The sequence below is a fragment of the Microtus pennsylvanicus genome, chromosome 19 (genome assembly GCF_037038515.1).
Source record: "Microtus pennsylvanicus isolate mMicPen1 chromosome 19, mMicPen1.hap1, whole genome shotgun sequence".
Lineage (NCBI taxonomy): Eukaryota > Metazoa > Chordata > Mammalia > Rodentia > Cricetidae > Microtus > Microtus pennsylvanicus.
In genome coordinates, this window is record NC_134597.1 from 5,376,247 (window position 1) to 5,389,638 (window position 13,392).

Below are 13,392 nucleotides of genomic sequence, written 5' to 3' on the forward strand. Positions count from 1 at the left end.
GATAGGAACTACAGCAAGAGGGAAGGAGGCTGAAGTAGGAGAGAGAATGAGAAGAGAGGGAGGGGAGGAGGAAGAAAGGGAAATGGAAATGGAGGGAAAGGAAGAGTAAAAGAGACAGAAATATGCAGAGTGTAAAAAGCCAAAGGCAAGAGAAAGACAAAACAGAAGACACTAGCCTAAAAGGGATAATTTTATTATGCGCAGATAGCAGTAAATAGGATATTAACAGAAGAGCAGAGTGAATTCGGAAAGGGTTGCTTTAAATTTTCAGGATGAGTGAATCTGAAACCTACTCACTAGAAAGTGCCTGGTGGGGGTGGAGAAGACAAGTCCCAACTTGGACCACGAAGGAAATGTTGAAGAACATGGGTGGAGGATTGAATAGTGTCACCTCAGAGCTGAGGACTACCGAGAGGAAGCAATATATTTAATTCCAGCATCAAGTCTGAACCTGTCCAAGGTAGCAGTTCTCTGAGGATGTTCCAGTCGAGACTAGGCATGTTGGCTCAAGTCTGTAATCGCAGCACATAGGTGGCTTAAGCAGGAGGACGGCCATAAATTTGGGGCCAGCCTAGGGTACATAGTGAGCTTCAGGCCAGCTCAGACTACAAAATAAGCCCCCACCTTAAAAAATTCTCAATGGAGGCTCGTTCAGAAATGGCTTGTTTGGGTGACCTCGAAACGCACGGTGAGCACAGAGAGAGGAAGAACTGGAGACAGAAGCATTTGGCTAGTGCACATGATGGCACAGCAGATGCCAGGCCTGTGCTGATCTCTGCAATGTACATTGGTGCAGAGGAGTTCTGTAGACTGGCTGCTAGCATTGAAGATGTCAGGATGATATCAGCAAGAGGGGTAACTCTCTTCCCTGCTTCCTCCACAACATCTTCTCTGGCTGGTAATAAAGGTACCCCTGGGGCTCATCCCACACGAGTTTGGCTGTGTCAGTCATCTGGTTGCTAGGGAGCCATTATGTACAGAAACTGCACATCCTCCTCCTCCAGGGAAAGAGTGGTCTGGCTGTCAGTTATCTAAGTTATATGCAGTTGAGAAGGAATTTTTTTCAAGAGTAGATAATATTTCATTCCTTGCTACTTCTTCAAAATTAAAGAACCCTGTTAGAAACCAGTTCAAACGGATTAACACTCATGTACAGACACTAATTATTAATTCATTTAGAATCGTGGAAAGTAACTTCACACAGGAAATGAAGATGCTTACGGAATTAATGGACCGTTACTGGATATAATTATTGACCTGACAAGTCGATGTTTAATTGATTTCTCTGCCTTGCTTTCATTTATACCATGAAAATCTTGACCCAACTGTCTAAGTGAAGAAAAATAAATAAACATGAAGTGTTAACATTATTAATAGCATCAAATATTTAGGAAGCATCTACAGTAGAAAGTTTTTGCTGGGTGTTTTGGTTATTTTTCCCTCTCATTTTTTCTCTTCTATCCTGTCTCCCCACCCCCACACTCCACTTAAACCTTCCTATGTCATTATTCTCCCCTAACCCTTCATATCACTATATTCTCTCTCCCCTACATGGGAGTTCTCTCCACGGCCCCTCACTAATTTCCAGACCTCTGTGGGTATTCCAAATTTGGAACACGCATATCTGAAGATTCAAAGGTCACATACACAACGATAAAACATGTGATGTTTGTCTTTCTGAGTCTGAGTTTCCTCACTCAGAATGATAGTGTCTAACTCCGTCCATTTTCCTACAAACTTCATTTTTCTTAACAGCTGAATAATATTCCACTGTATGAGTGTACCACATTTTTATAATCATATTTATCAGTTGATGATGGAAACATAGGTGGTTTCCATTTCCTGGCTATTGTGAATAGGGCAGCAATGTTCATGGAAGAGCAGGTATAGGAGGTTTGCTGACTAGTCTTATGACAACTTGACACACACACTAGAGTTATATGAAAGGAAGGAACCTTAATTGAGAAATTACCTCCCTAAGATTGAACAGTAAAACATTTTCTTAATTAGTGATTGATGTGGAAAGGCCCAGCTTATTGTGGGTGTTTCCACCCCTGGGCTGGTGGTCCTGGGTTGTATAAGAAAGCAAACTGAGCAAACCATGATGAGCAATCCAGGAAGCAGCACTCCCTACAACCTCTGCATCAGCTCCTGCACCAGGTCCCTTCCCTGTTTGAGTTCTTGTGCTGATGTTCTTCAATGGTGAACAGTGTTGCAGAATTGTAAGCTGAGTTTGATTTTTGGTCGTGATGTTTTGTCACATCAATAGAGACTCGACTAAGACAGTAGGATACAGAGTTCGTTCTATAGATGTCAGAGAGGGGTAGAGTTGAATGTATGGTAGACCTATTGTGGATGTTTGAGGAACTTCTACACCCATTTCCATAACGATCACACCAGTTCCTACTCACACCAGCAGCGAGCGCAGGTTCCTCTCTGCACAGCCTATGTCAGCATTTGTCGTCATTTTAAAACTTAACTGCTCTGACTAGGGTAAGATGAAATTCAAAATGGTTTTTATGACTAAATATTTTCAACATTTCTTAAATGTTTCTTAGCCATTTGTGTCTCATTTTTTTAAGAACTCCTCAAAATAAAATAAATTGAGTTTTTTTTTTATTTTCTTGATGGGGCAGTACTTTGTATATTCTAGATATATTAACTGTTTAACTCTTTGTTAGATATATGGGTGGTAAAGGTATTTTACTATTCTGTAGGCTGTCTCTTACCTAAATAGAATCTTTTAGTTTCACGAGTTCTCATTTATTAATGGTCAGTCTAGGTAGAGTGGCACACACCTTTAGTCCCAGCACTTTGGAGGCAGAGGCAGCTGGATCTCGGTAGAGTTCAAGGACAATTTAGTATACATGCGAGTGTCAGCACAGCCAGGACTACATAGTGAGACCCTGTCTCAAAAAAAACCAACCCAACCAAAAATTTGTTGGTCTTACTTCCTGAGCTACTGGGATCCTAGGATCTTTTTATGTTTGTAATTTTTATAACAGCGTAATTGGTACTTTTCACTGAAGAAAAGCTGCGGATTTTTCTTTTAGGCCAATAGCTGGTATATAGCATTTATTTCTTCTATAAGCGTGACTCGAATGTCTACTAGATAGAAAACTAAGCATAATTTTAAGTCTTATACATGTAATTAAATGAAGTTTAATTAGGTGCGGAGTGCGGCCTCAAGGGATTTCAGTCCATTAGGAAACTCAAGGCACATACCTGCATGCATACCTAGTTATTAATACTAAGTTACAGGTTGCCCGAGAAGAGGGATAGAGTATGCTGTGTAATCTCGGGTAGCTCCCGGTCTACAAGAGAAGCGGCGGAGGCCTACAAGCTATGAAGCAGGATCCCCTCTGCTATCTTCACTTCTCAGCATACCTGCTCTCGGATATTGAGAGGACACCTCAGTCAGCACCAAGTCTCCTGCCACAGTTCAATGAATGCTTGACGGGTTAGACACCACCAACTTAGATTTCTCTCAAAAGTGTAAGTAATTCATTTCATTTCTCCCTCGAGAACAGATTTTTTTTTTTGTAGAAGGAAGAAGAAATGACAGTTGGAACTCAGTGTCTAAATGAAGTGGTAAAAGAGACAAAAAAGCAAGGAAAAAGACACAGAAAAGAAAAAGAGATGGAGCTTCTAGGAGCGTTCACCTACTTCACAGCATGGCCTGTAATAGACTTGGGAACAATTTGAGAACCTAAAGCTTTTGATTAATTCACTTTATTTTAGATGCTTGGATGTGATAGCCATACAGATAGATACTCATGCACAGAATATGACTGGGTGTTTTGAATGAAAATGCCGCTCATAGGCTCATATGTTTAAATGCTTGGTCCTCAGTGAGTGGAACTGTTTGGGAAGATTTAGCAGGTGTGGCCTTGTTTGAAGCGGTGTATCACTGGAGTTGGCTTTGAGGGTTCAAACTCCCATCCCAGGTTCAGGTTCAGTCTGTCTGTCTGTCTGTCTGATCTGTCTTTGTCTCTCCTCTCCTCTTCTCTTCTCTCCTCTCCTTTCCTCCTCCTCCTTCTCTCTCTGTCTCTGTCTCTCTCTCTGTCTCTCTCTCTGTCTCTCTCTCTGTCTCTCTCTCTGTCTCTCTTCTCTCTCTCTCTCTCTCTCTCTCTCTCTCTCTCTCTCTCTCTCTCTCTGTCTCTCTCTGTTTGTTGCCTGTTTGTGGCTTAAGAGGTAAAGCTCTCAGCTCCTCCAGTGCTATGACTGTCTGCTTCTCACCATGATGATTGTGGACTAATCCTCTAAAACTGTAAGCAAACCCCAGTTAAATGCTTTCTTTTATAAGAATTACCTTGGTCATGGTGTCTCTTCACAGCAATGAAACAGTGACTAAGACAATAACTATTTATATACACACATAGTTATAATAACATTTCATTTCTGTGCATGTACATCTGTCTTTAATCAATGAGATTTCTCAGGTATCTCTAAAGTTTAATCTGAGTATAAATGTACATATGTCTGATCAGACTAAGTAGTTACTGGAAAACTGATTGCTTACAAACTCTTCTACTAAGAGAATCTATTTCAAAAAGCATTCTAAGAAGTTCAGATCCATTGCACGCTTCCCATGTCACACTACCCCCACCCTCAGCTAAAGTGCTTCACCTGTTCAGATATGTTAAAGTCACTTCTCCCAGGGTGATCAGAATTCCTAGAATACCATCCCGAAGGCATGCGGTCTTCTTGTTCCTCATTCCTATAGTAACTTATCCTGGGATGCTACCAAGGCTCTGAACATGGCACAAACAAACTCCATTGCCTTTCTTTGAAAAAGTCGTACCCCATCCCCCACCCCCTCATGCAGTCTTCCTTGTAGTTATGATATTTCAATCTATCTTATCCCTAAACTAGTGACCCATGGTCAGGCCAAACCCACCTTTGCTCTAATTGCCAACTCATCAAATCCTGCTAATTCTACCTAGAGAAAGCTCCCCAGTCTATACCCTCTTATTCCCACTGCCCCTGCTTGGCTTATAATCCCTCACCAAGACTCTTACCTATCTCGTACCTCCGCCTCCCATCTCTGTACCCTTTCCTATTTTCCACACGATAACCAGTTACTCCTTCTGGGAACTAATCATGATCACATGACCTTTGCTTTACACACTGCTACCACATGGCTGCCTAGTCTGTGGATGGAGTTCAAACTCCTTGGCATGACATACGAATCCATTTCTAATTAGTTGTCAAAGTACCTGTCCATCTTTAAATTTCTCCATTCTGCCACATTACACACCAGCCCACTACTGGACTGAAGGTTTTCTCTTCTCTTGAGGTGCCATACGTGAACTTTAGACCCCACCCTGCCCTTCTTCCATGCTCCCTGTGCTATAAGCACCTTTCCCTCTAATCTTCCTTTAAGAAATTACTAATGACAATCCATTATGAGATAAATATCAGTTCCTTTTTATGGACCAAATTTGTGTTCCTCCAAAATTCACGTATTAAAATTTGGACTGCCCAGTGCAAAGGTGTTTAAAGGTGGGGGCTTTGGGAAGCAATAGGGTGATAGGGGGCTCAGGTGAATGCCTTCAGTGCTTTTCTAAGAAGAGATATAAGAGCTGTCTCTCCATCATATGAGAAGGTATCAAGAAGCATCTGCTTGTAAGCCAAGAAGTGAGATGAACATCAGATTCAGACATCCGGTTGTCAGAACTGTGAAAATATTGGTGATTTAAACCATCCCATCTTATTTTTCCCCATAGCCTCAGTAGACTGCAGAATTTCCTACTTCCCTTCCTGAAAGCAATTGCCCCACTTCTTGTGCTTCCGGCTTTTTCTGCTACCACTCTCAGGGCATCAGTACATCCTGTGCTCTTCAAGCTTTCTGTAAATGCATGGGGTCAAGGGTAACACATGGATGGCAGTGAATTGCCAAGATGTGCTCCTGGGAATCACTGGCGTTATCATAAACACACTGCGGCTCAGAGAGTAAAAGGTCTGTTTATACCCTGCTTATTGGACGAAACCTGGGCTTGTTCTCTTTAAGGAAAACGTTGGAAAATGTCAAAATGCCTCTTGGGAAATTGATCACATGGCTCAGCTAGAAGAGCAAATGATAAGTCACACACAGAGAAATCTTCTCTTAGACAGTGGCATATATGTCACAAGGATAGTCATGGATATAGCACAACAAAAACTTGCCAGCTTACATGTAGTGCCTTAAATAATAATGACCCCCAATAGGCTCATAGATTTGAATTTGATAGGGTTTAGGAGGTGTGGCCTTGTTGGAGAAGGTGTATGGTCTTGGAGGAAGGGTGTCACTGCAGGTGGGCTTTGGGGTTTCAAGTGCTCAAGTCAGGCCCAGTGTTTCTCTAACTCTTCCTGTTGTCTGTAGATCCAGATGCAAAAATCTCAGCTACCTCTCGAGCACCACGTCTGCTTGTGTGCTGCCAAACTTCCCACCATGATAAAAATGGACTAAACCTCTGGAGCTGTAAGCCAGCCCCAATTAAATGCTTTTCTTTATGAGAGTTGGCATGGTCATAGTGTCTCTTCACAGAAATTGAACAATGGCTAAAACAACTTACTTAAAGTGTTACAGTTTAATGATTGATTGATTGATTGTCACTCAGTCATGTGGCTCTCTAGTATAGATTTTGCAGACTGCAAAGGAATCAAGTCAGAATGTCAAAAGGATACATCTCTGGCCATACATTATTGTTTATAATTTCCTTTAAACATGTTTTAGATAGACAGGGTCCAGAAAAAAACTTCTGGGCCAAATCTTCATCTCCATCTGCTTTTATAAATACATTTTACTTTGGATTGAGTTTTGTGTATTGAAAACACACTCTACCACTGAGCCAAATGCCGGTCTACATTTATTAAATAAGCTCCCTTACAGCATAATCATGCTTATTCATGTATCTTCTATAACTGCTTTTGCAATTCAAAGACAAAACTGAAAAATTGGAAAAGAAATTCTACGACCTGTCAGTCAAAAGTATTCGGCATATGACCATTAGCGTGCTGACATCTGGAATGCATCTGATGGTATAAGAGCAATTCAGTGGAAGTCTCTTGCTCTAACAGAAATACTCATTTGGAGTCAGTATTCCAGCAGATGGAAGCATGCCAGAGGACGGTCTGCCCTTTCTTAGTAAGGAATAGAATCTAGTGAGTTCTACAGTCTGTGTCTACAGGAGGGGCATCCCAGGCCTCATTCCTTCACAGGCCTGGCTCTGAGTCCTGATCCTGAGGTCTCTTGGGCTCTCAATCTGTCTAGTCAGCCAAATCCTGGTGCTAGAAGGCTGCTGCACTTGCTTATGATGACTGGCATTAATGGAGCTTTCATTAAAGGACAGCACAGAGACTTCATTGAACTTCAAGAATAATTACATGACCCCTCCATGCTTCCTAGATCCATGGGAGTGGTAGAAGTCAGTCTAGACTGGCTTTAGTTAGTACTTGCTGAGGAAGAAATTAATGGGATATTATTGAGTTTTTTCTGGATCTCATTGGTGTAAGTCAGTTCCCGGAAGCTTGCTAAGAAGACAGTCACATTTGTCTCTATCTCCAGGAAACAGCTATCATCACCAGGAAGCTGTAACCCTGAGCACCCACCTGTACCCACCTTGGACGATGACCGTGTGCAGACCCCACCCCTCCCGTCCCATGAGCAGAAGCAGAAAGCCCGAAGGATAAGAATGTGGTCTGGAGTTGGAAGGTTGACGCTTGGACCCATGTGTAACGTTGGGCAAACTCAAGAGAGTACAAGGCAGACGCACCAACGCACGAATGAGGGAGAGCTGTAGCCTGGCAGAAGAGAATCGGCAAAGGATAACAAGAGGGTAAATTAATAACACAGTATTAATCTGTTCCAGGACACATGTTTTGGTAGTAACAGAATAATAGAAATATATTATTTGTGATATTCAATAAATCATTATCAACTATGGAAAAAATTAATCCCATCTTTATGTTATCCCATAAACTTATATCAGTTTCAGGGCTATTTCAGAACTAGAAATCTACCATCAAGGACCTAAAATTAAACATAGCTCAACTGATCCTGAGCGAGCAGGGCAGGGACAATGTCTTCCGTATCAAACAGACTACACCATTTAAGTGCAAGGAGCAAGCAAACAACTCGTTACCGACCTACAGATGCTTCCAACTCACAGTTACTTAGTAACCTGCAGCCGCCTGCCGACTCACAGCCGTCTAACTACAAACTCACATTTACTTACCGACTCAGAAGCTTCTTCTGTGGGCTTTGGGGTGGATGTGTCAAGCTCTTGGCCTGACGACCCAAATCCAGACTGAAGGGATGATGATCCAAATACTTGAATGAGATAGGAATCAAAATCCTCACAAATTTTTTTAGACAACTTTTGCTTCAGAGTATCTTTTTAAACAGAAGCAGGAAGGGGAATTAGTGGAAACAGTGAAACTTCACTCAATCCATCTTAAAGAGATCAATACTGTCCTTAAGCAAGATCCTTCCCATTGTTTGAAAGCAACAGTTAACTAAAGTAGGAAACATTTATATTATCTGTAAAAGATTATATCAAATATCTCTATTTAATAATACACACTAGCACAGAAGGCATAAGTATCATCAATGCCCTTTTATCCAAAGTGCCAGTTCACTGTGTTATTCTGTGGACAGGACTAGCCTCCTAATACTATGTAAAAAAGGCAATTGCATCCTGTTTTCGGGCTAACAAAAGGCCAATTAGTCCTAAAATGTATTCTTTATTACTGCAACAATTTTAAAACCCTCTCAGATAAGATGATAAAGCCTTAATTCAAATTGGTAAAATATAACCATTTTCTCAAATGTGCAATACTTTCAATCATTCTAACATAGAAATAGTCTAGTGAAACTGAGTACATCAGATGAACCTATCAGCCAATAAAAAAAAAGATACTTAGTTTAAGACTGCCCATCAGGATAACATAGTGACGTATTTCCAAAGGTTATTCTTTCAGATAAATGGCTAGCATAAAGCAAGCAACTAGAACATTCACTCCAATCCTTGTTGCTTACAGTTCTCATCTTTTTAGACTTCCATAACTTTATCATCAAGTTTTCTTTATTTATTTTCAATTCCAGTTTTGTTTTTTCTGCTTTGCTTGATGCTTGCTACATTCCTTGTTCTAGTTAAGAAACTTTGAACAGTAACCAATAGTCACAAAGGTCCCATCTTCCTCTTCATTCCTGTCACTGCCACGGAAACTCCAGCTGAACGTCACAACTGAGCATTCCCTGCACATGCATAGATACAGGATTGTGCCCTCTACACTCGGGTCATAACACTTAGTCTTTAGCCTTCTGTAGCTTATAGGTTACAGTGTTAAGCTGACATAATCCTCTTTAACTTCCTGGTTTCTGGCTTTTGTCAGGATAACCTAGTGGTGTGACTCTGCAAAGAACAGCATACATTCCTTTGTACTGGGGTGGCCTCCTTACCTTGCAGGGTAAAGAAGTCATCGAACTGATAAACATGTTCTGCATCCGTCGCAATGAGATTCATTTCCTGGTGAAAAATTTCGAAGTTGGGATCATCTTTCTTCACCACTCCAATCACAAATATCTCCACGTCAGAGTCCTTGGCATCCTTCACCACCTCTGCCAGCTTCTTTTTATCTCGGGAATCTGTCTGTCCGTCAGTGATCACCAAGGCCACCTTCTTTACTCCCGGCCTTGCTTCCTTGAACATATCGTTGGCTGTTTGAAGAGCACTGGCCGTGTAGGTGCCTTCCCCCAGGTATTGCATGTTGTCCACCTCCAGCTTGAAGTCATCCTTGCTGGAGAACTGTTTCAGGCCAGCCACTCTCTCCACCTTATGGCTGTAGTTGATGATGCCTATCCGGGCTGTGGCGAGGTCCAGGGCTACCCGGTCAGCCAGGGTCTTCACAAAATTTTGGATGATCTGAAAGTTCTCTGGCCCCACACTTTCTGAACTGTCAATCACAAACACCAACTCCAGTGGAGTCTCTTCGCATTTGGGCCCACAACCTAAAAGATGAAGACAGAAACAGAAATGTTGCAGAAATGAAAAACAAACCATCACAGATTATCATCACTGTTATAGGAGAGTGGCAAGATGCCTGGAAATGAACCAAAGATCTCAACCGTGGTCTTCCTTTCCTGTTACAGTGGGAATAGCTCATAACTCTCTTCTCTTTGGATGCTGTGCTTTATTCTTTTTTTAAAAAAAAATGTATGGGGGAGCTGTTTTGTAGACATCTCCTCCAAATTGAAATACTCTAACCTGGACAAGAGTTCCTTAGGAAGTTCTAGAAGGAGGAAATCAACAACTCACAAGTCTTAGAAAGTCTCTGAAACTTACCAGATTCATACAGTAGCAGAAAGAGCAGCTGAAGAGAAGCAACCCTCTAGTCTTTTAAGTTGCCTACCAGTCACATAGAGAATTCTAGAACTAGAATTCTAATTTCTTAGGGCAGGCACCCATGTTAGGGTTGACTTCTGGTAATGCTGGTGCCTTTAAGTCATTTACGCTTGTAAGTACCCTCCTACCCCAGCACACTCCTGTGAGTCACCCAATAACCTTGTGGGCTCGCCTAGGTGGACCTTGGTAACATTGTTACTTTGATCTGTCACCAGTTCCCTATCTGGATGGAGAGTCATTTGTTTATATCTCTCCACTAATGTGTCACAGTCACACAACAAAGGAACAGAACTACAGTGTAGCAGACAAACACTTAGATGTCTGTTTCTTAGATTAAAATTTAAAAACCTTTTTAAAACTTAGCATGTTCTGTGTGAGCCTCCTTGGTTCCGTTTCTCTCAGAGGTGATTGCCGTCCTGAATTTGCTTTCCTTATTCCACAGTTTGCACTTAAGCTACAGCCCAAAGCTGCGATTTTAACCTTCAGCCATATCTTTAAATGAAACTAGAGAGTGGTTCGTGGGTATGCGGGATGGATGAGGGAAAGGAGGGAAATGTTGACTGGGGGTAGTTAGGACCCTGGAGCAAACAGCTGCTCTGGGCAGTGGCTCCACACCCACTGAGAGGATTATTACATCTCCACACCACCACAGAAACCAGCACTCCATCTGCGCCACAAACTCTGACAAGAGGGATTCCAGAAAATAATGGTCAATACGCAACCATTCAGAGCTGGGGTCCCCCAAAGTCGAATCCAGAAGCCATGTCTAAATTGTTCTATTACCTATCCGGCCTCAAGCCACTTCTCAGGAGATAAAGAAGTGCTGGGGCTCAGTGCTATCTTGCCTCTGTCCAATTCAGACACAGAAGTCATCATTACCCCTTTGTCTTCTTTAGCTAATTGTTTTCATTATTCCCTCTCTCTGACAACTCAGAGTCTCCAGTGTTCAGTCATGGGGGAGTTTAGATTTTTTTGTGAAATAAGGTGAAGCTTTGGATGTCTCCCTGCTTGTGAGATAGAACACAGTTGCAGCAATCACAATGAAGCTCACTTTGAAAAGTCATCTTAGCTGAGGGAAAAGCATGGGACGGTCATTAGCTAGTCTCCAGGTGCATGTTGGGCTTTTGCCACCAAATTTCCATTGTGTGGCTTTTTTTCTAAGGCTCAGGTAAATCACTGACTATTGATGAGCACAATACTTATAAGGGCCTGCTACCCACACTCTGGAGCTTCCCACTCTCCAGACAGCCTTAGTGAAACAAGAAAACAATTGCCTTTCCGGGTTCCTACAGCCCTTCACAATGTCACCGCTCCATTTTCCCATTTTCCACCTACTTTTCAGATACTCTCTCGTTTCCCCACCAGCTATATACATGTGTCTTTTGGGTGGTCGCATTAGCTCTGCAACACAGCACACGGTAGGGCTGACACTGTACAACACAGCACACAGTAGGGCTGACACTGTACAACACAGCACATAGTAGGGCTGACACTGTGCAACACAGCACATAGTAGGGCTGACACTGTGCAACACAGCACACAGTAGGGCTGACACTGTACAACACAGCACACAGTAGGGCTGACACTGTACAACACAGCACATAGTAGGGCTGACACTGTGCAACACAGCACACAGTAGGGCTGACACTGTACAACACAGCACATAGTAGGGCTGACACTGTACACCACAGCACACAGTAGGGCTGACACTGCAACACAGCACACAGTAGGGCTGACACTGTACAACACAGCACACAGTAGGGCTGACACTGTACAACACAGCACATAGTAGGGCTGACACTGTACACCACAGCACACAGTAGGGCTGACACTGCAACACAGCACATAGTAGGGCTGACACTGTGCAACACAGCACACAGTAGGGCTGACACCGCACAACACAGCACACAGTAGGGCTGACACTGTACAACACAGCACACAGTAGGGCTGACACTATACAACACAGCACACAGTAGGGCTGACACCGCACAACACAGCACACGGTAGGGCTGACACGGTGCAGGACGTTTCACTTTCTTGATAATTAAATCTCACCACATATTTCAATAATAAGTTTGATAATTTCTTCTTTCTGGGGAGAAAGGAAAATGTATTAACATTAAGTTTATGACTGGAGCATATTTCCTATCATCCCGAGAGATCTGTCTCATAATCAGCGTTGGACCATTTGATTCACTCCTTCCTTGGAGAAAATTAAACAAACAGCACAAAAGTTGGAAGTTGGATGTAATGTGTCATACCCAAAAAGAGTTCAGACTTTTAGATATTAAATCGCAACTCCAGTACACATAGCTGTGGGTGTTGTAATCTGTTGGCCTGGTCTGCCACTTGGGTACCCTGTCCCTTTAAGAGGCCAGCTCTGCCCACTCCCAACCTCCCCCATCCTGCAGAGGCAAGCAGATCTCCCACCTCCTCTCCAGTCCCCCCCTCCCCTTCTGCAAAGGCAACTTCTCCCCCCTTTCCCCCTTCCCCTCCATAACCCATTAAATAAACTCTATACCCCAGCTCAATTTGCATGGTGTATCTGTCTGTCCCCCGCAGGGCCTCAGGCCGCATGCCAGGGACCCACTGAGGCCTCCGGTGACCCCTGCTACCCCTCGTGGGACCAGCCTCAGGTCACCCATATTTATAAAATATAACAGTGGGACCCAGGCTATCAGACAATATAACAGTGGGACCCGGACCTGGGCTGTCAGATGACAGAAGGGTTTCTGAGTCTTGGCTACATAGTAGGAGAAAAGTAGCGAAAAAAAAAATAGTTGAAGGGGTTATTTTCATTAGAAATATCTTAAGGGCTGTGCATGCTCAGTAAATAACCTCCCGTGCATGCCCAATTAAATTCAGTCACACACACACACATGGACACACGCATTCATACACACAACACGAAACTTTGAGGGGGAACTTCTTAGGAAAGAGGGATCAGCTGAGTAAGGAGGGGTTAAAGAGAGTAAAGGGCTGGAAATTGCTGTAGCCACTATAG

General features: G+C 42.8%; 1 protein-coding gene across 1 annotated transcript in view; it reads right to left on the reverse strand.

The window, feature by feature from the left end:
- The window catches only part of Col28a1 (collagen type XXVIII alpha 1 chain), a 158,296-nt gene that overhangs the window by 4,894 nt on the left and 140,010 nt on the right, over positions 1-13,392 (reverse strand). The window contains exons 31-33 of the mRNA XM_075953716.1: positions 12,444-12,480; positions 9,446-9,994; positions 8,220-8,377 (exon numbers count right to left, since the gene is read on the reverse strand). Coding sequence (XP_075809831.1) covers positions 8,220-8,377; positions 9,446-9,994; positions 12,444-12,480 — 744 coding nt within the window. The remainder of the gene's footprint in view (positions 1-8,219; positions 8,378-9,445; positions 9,995-12,443; positions 12,481-13,392) is intronic.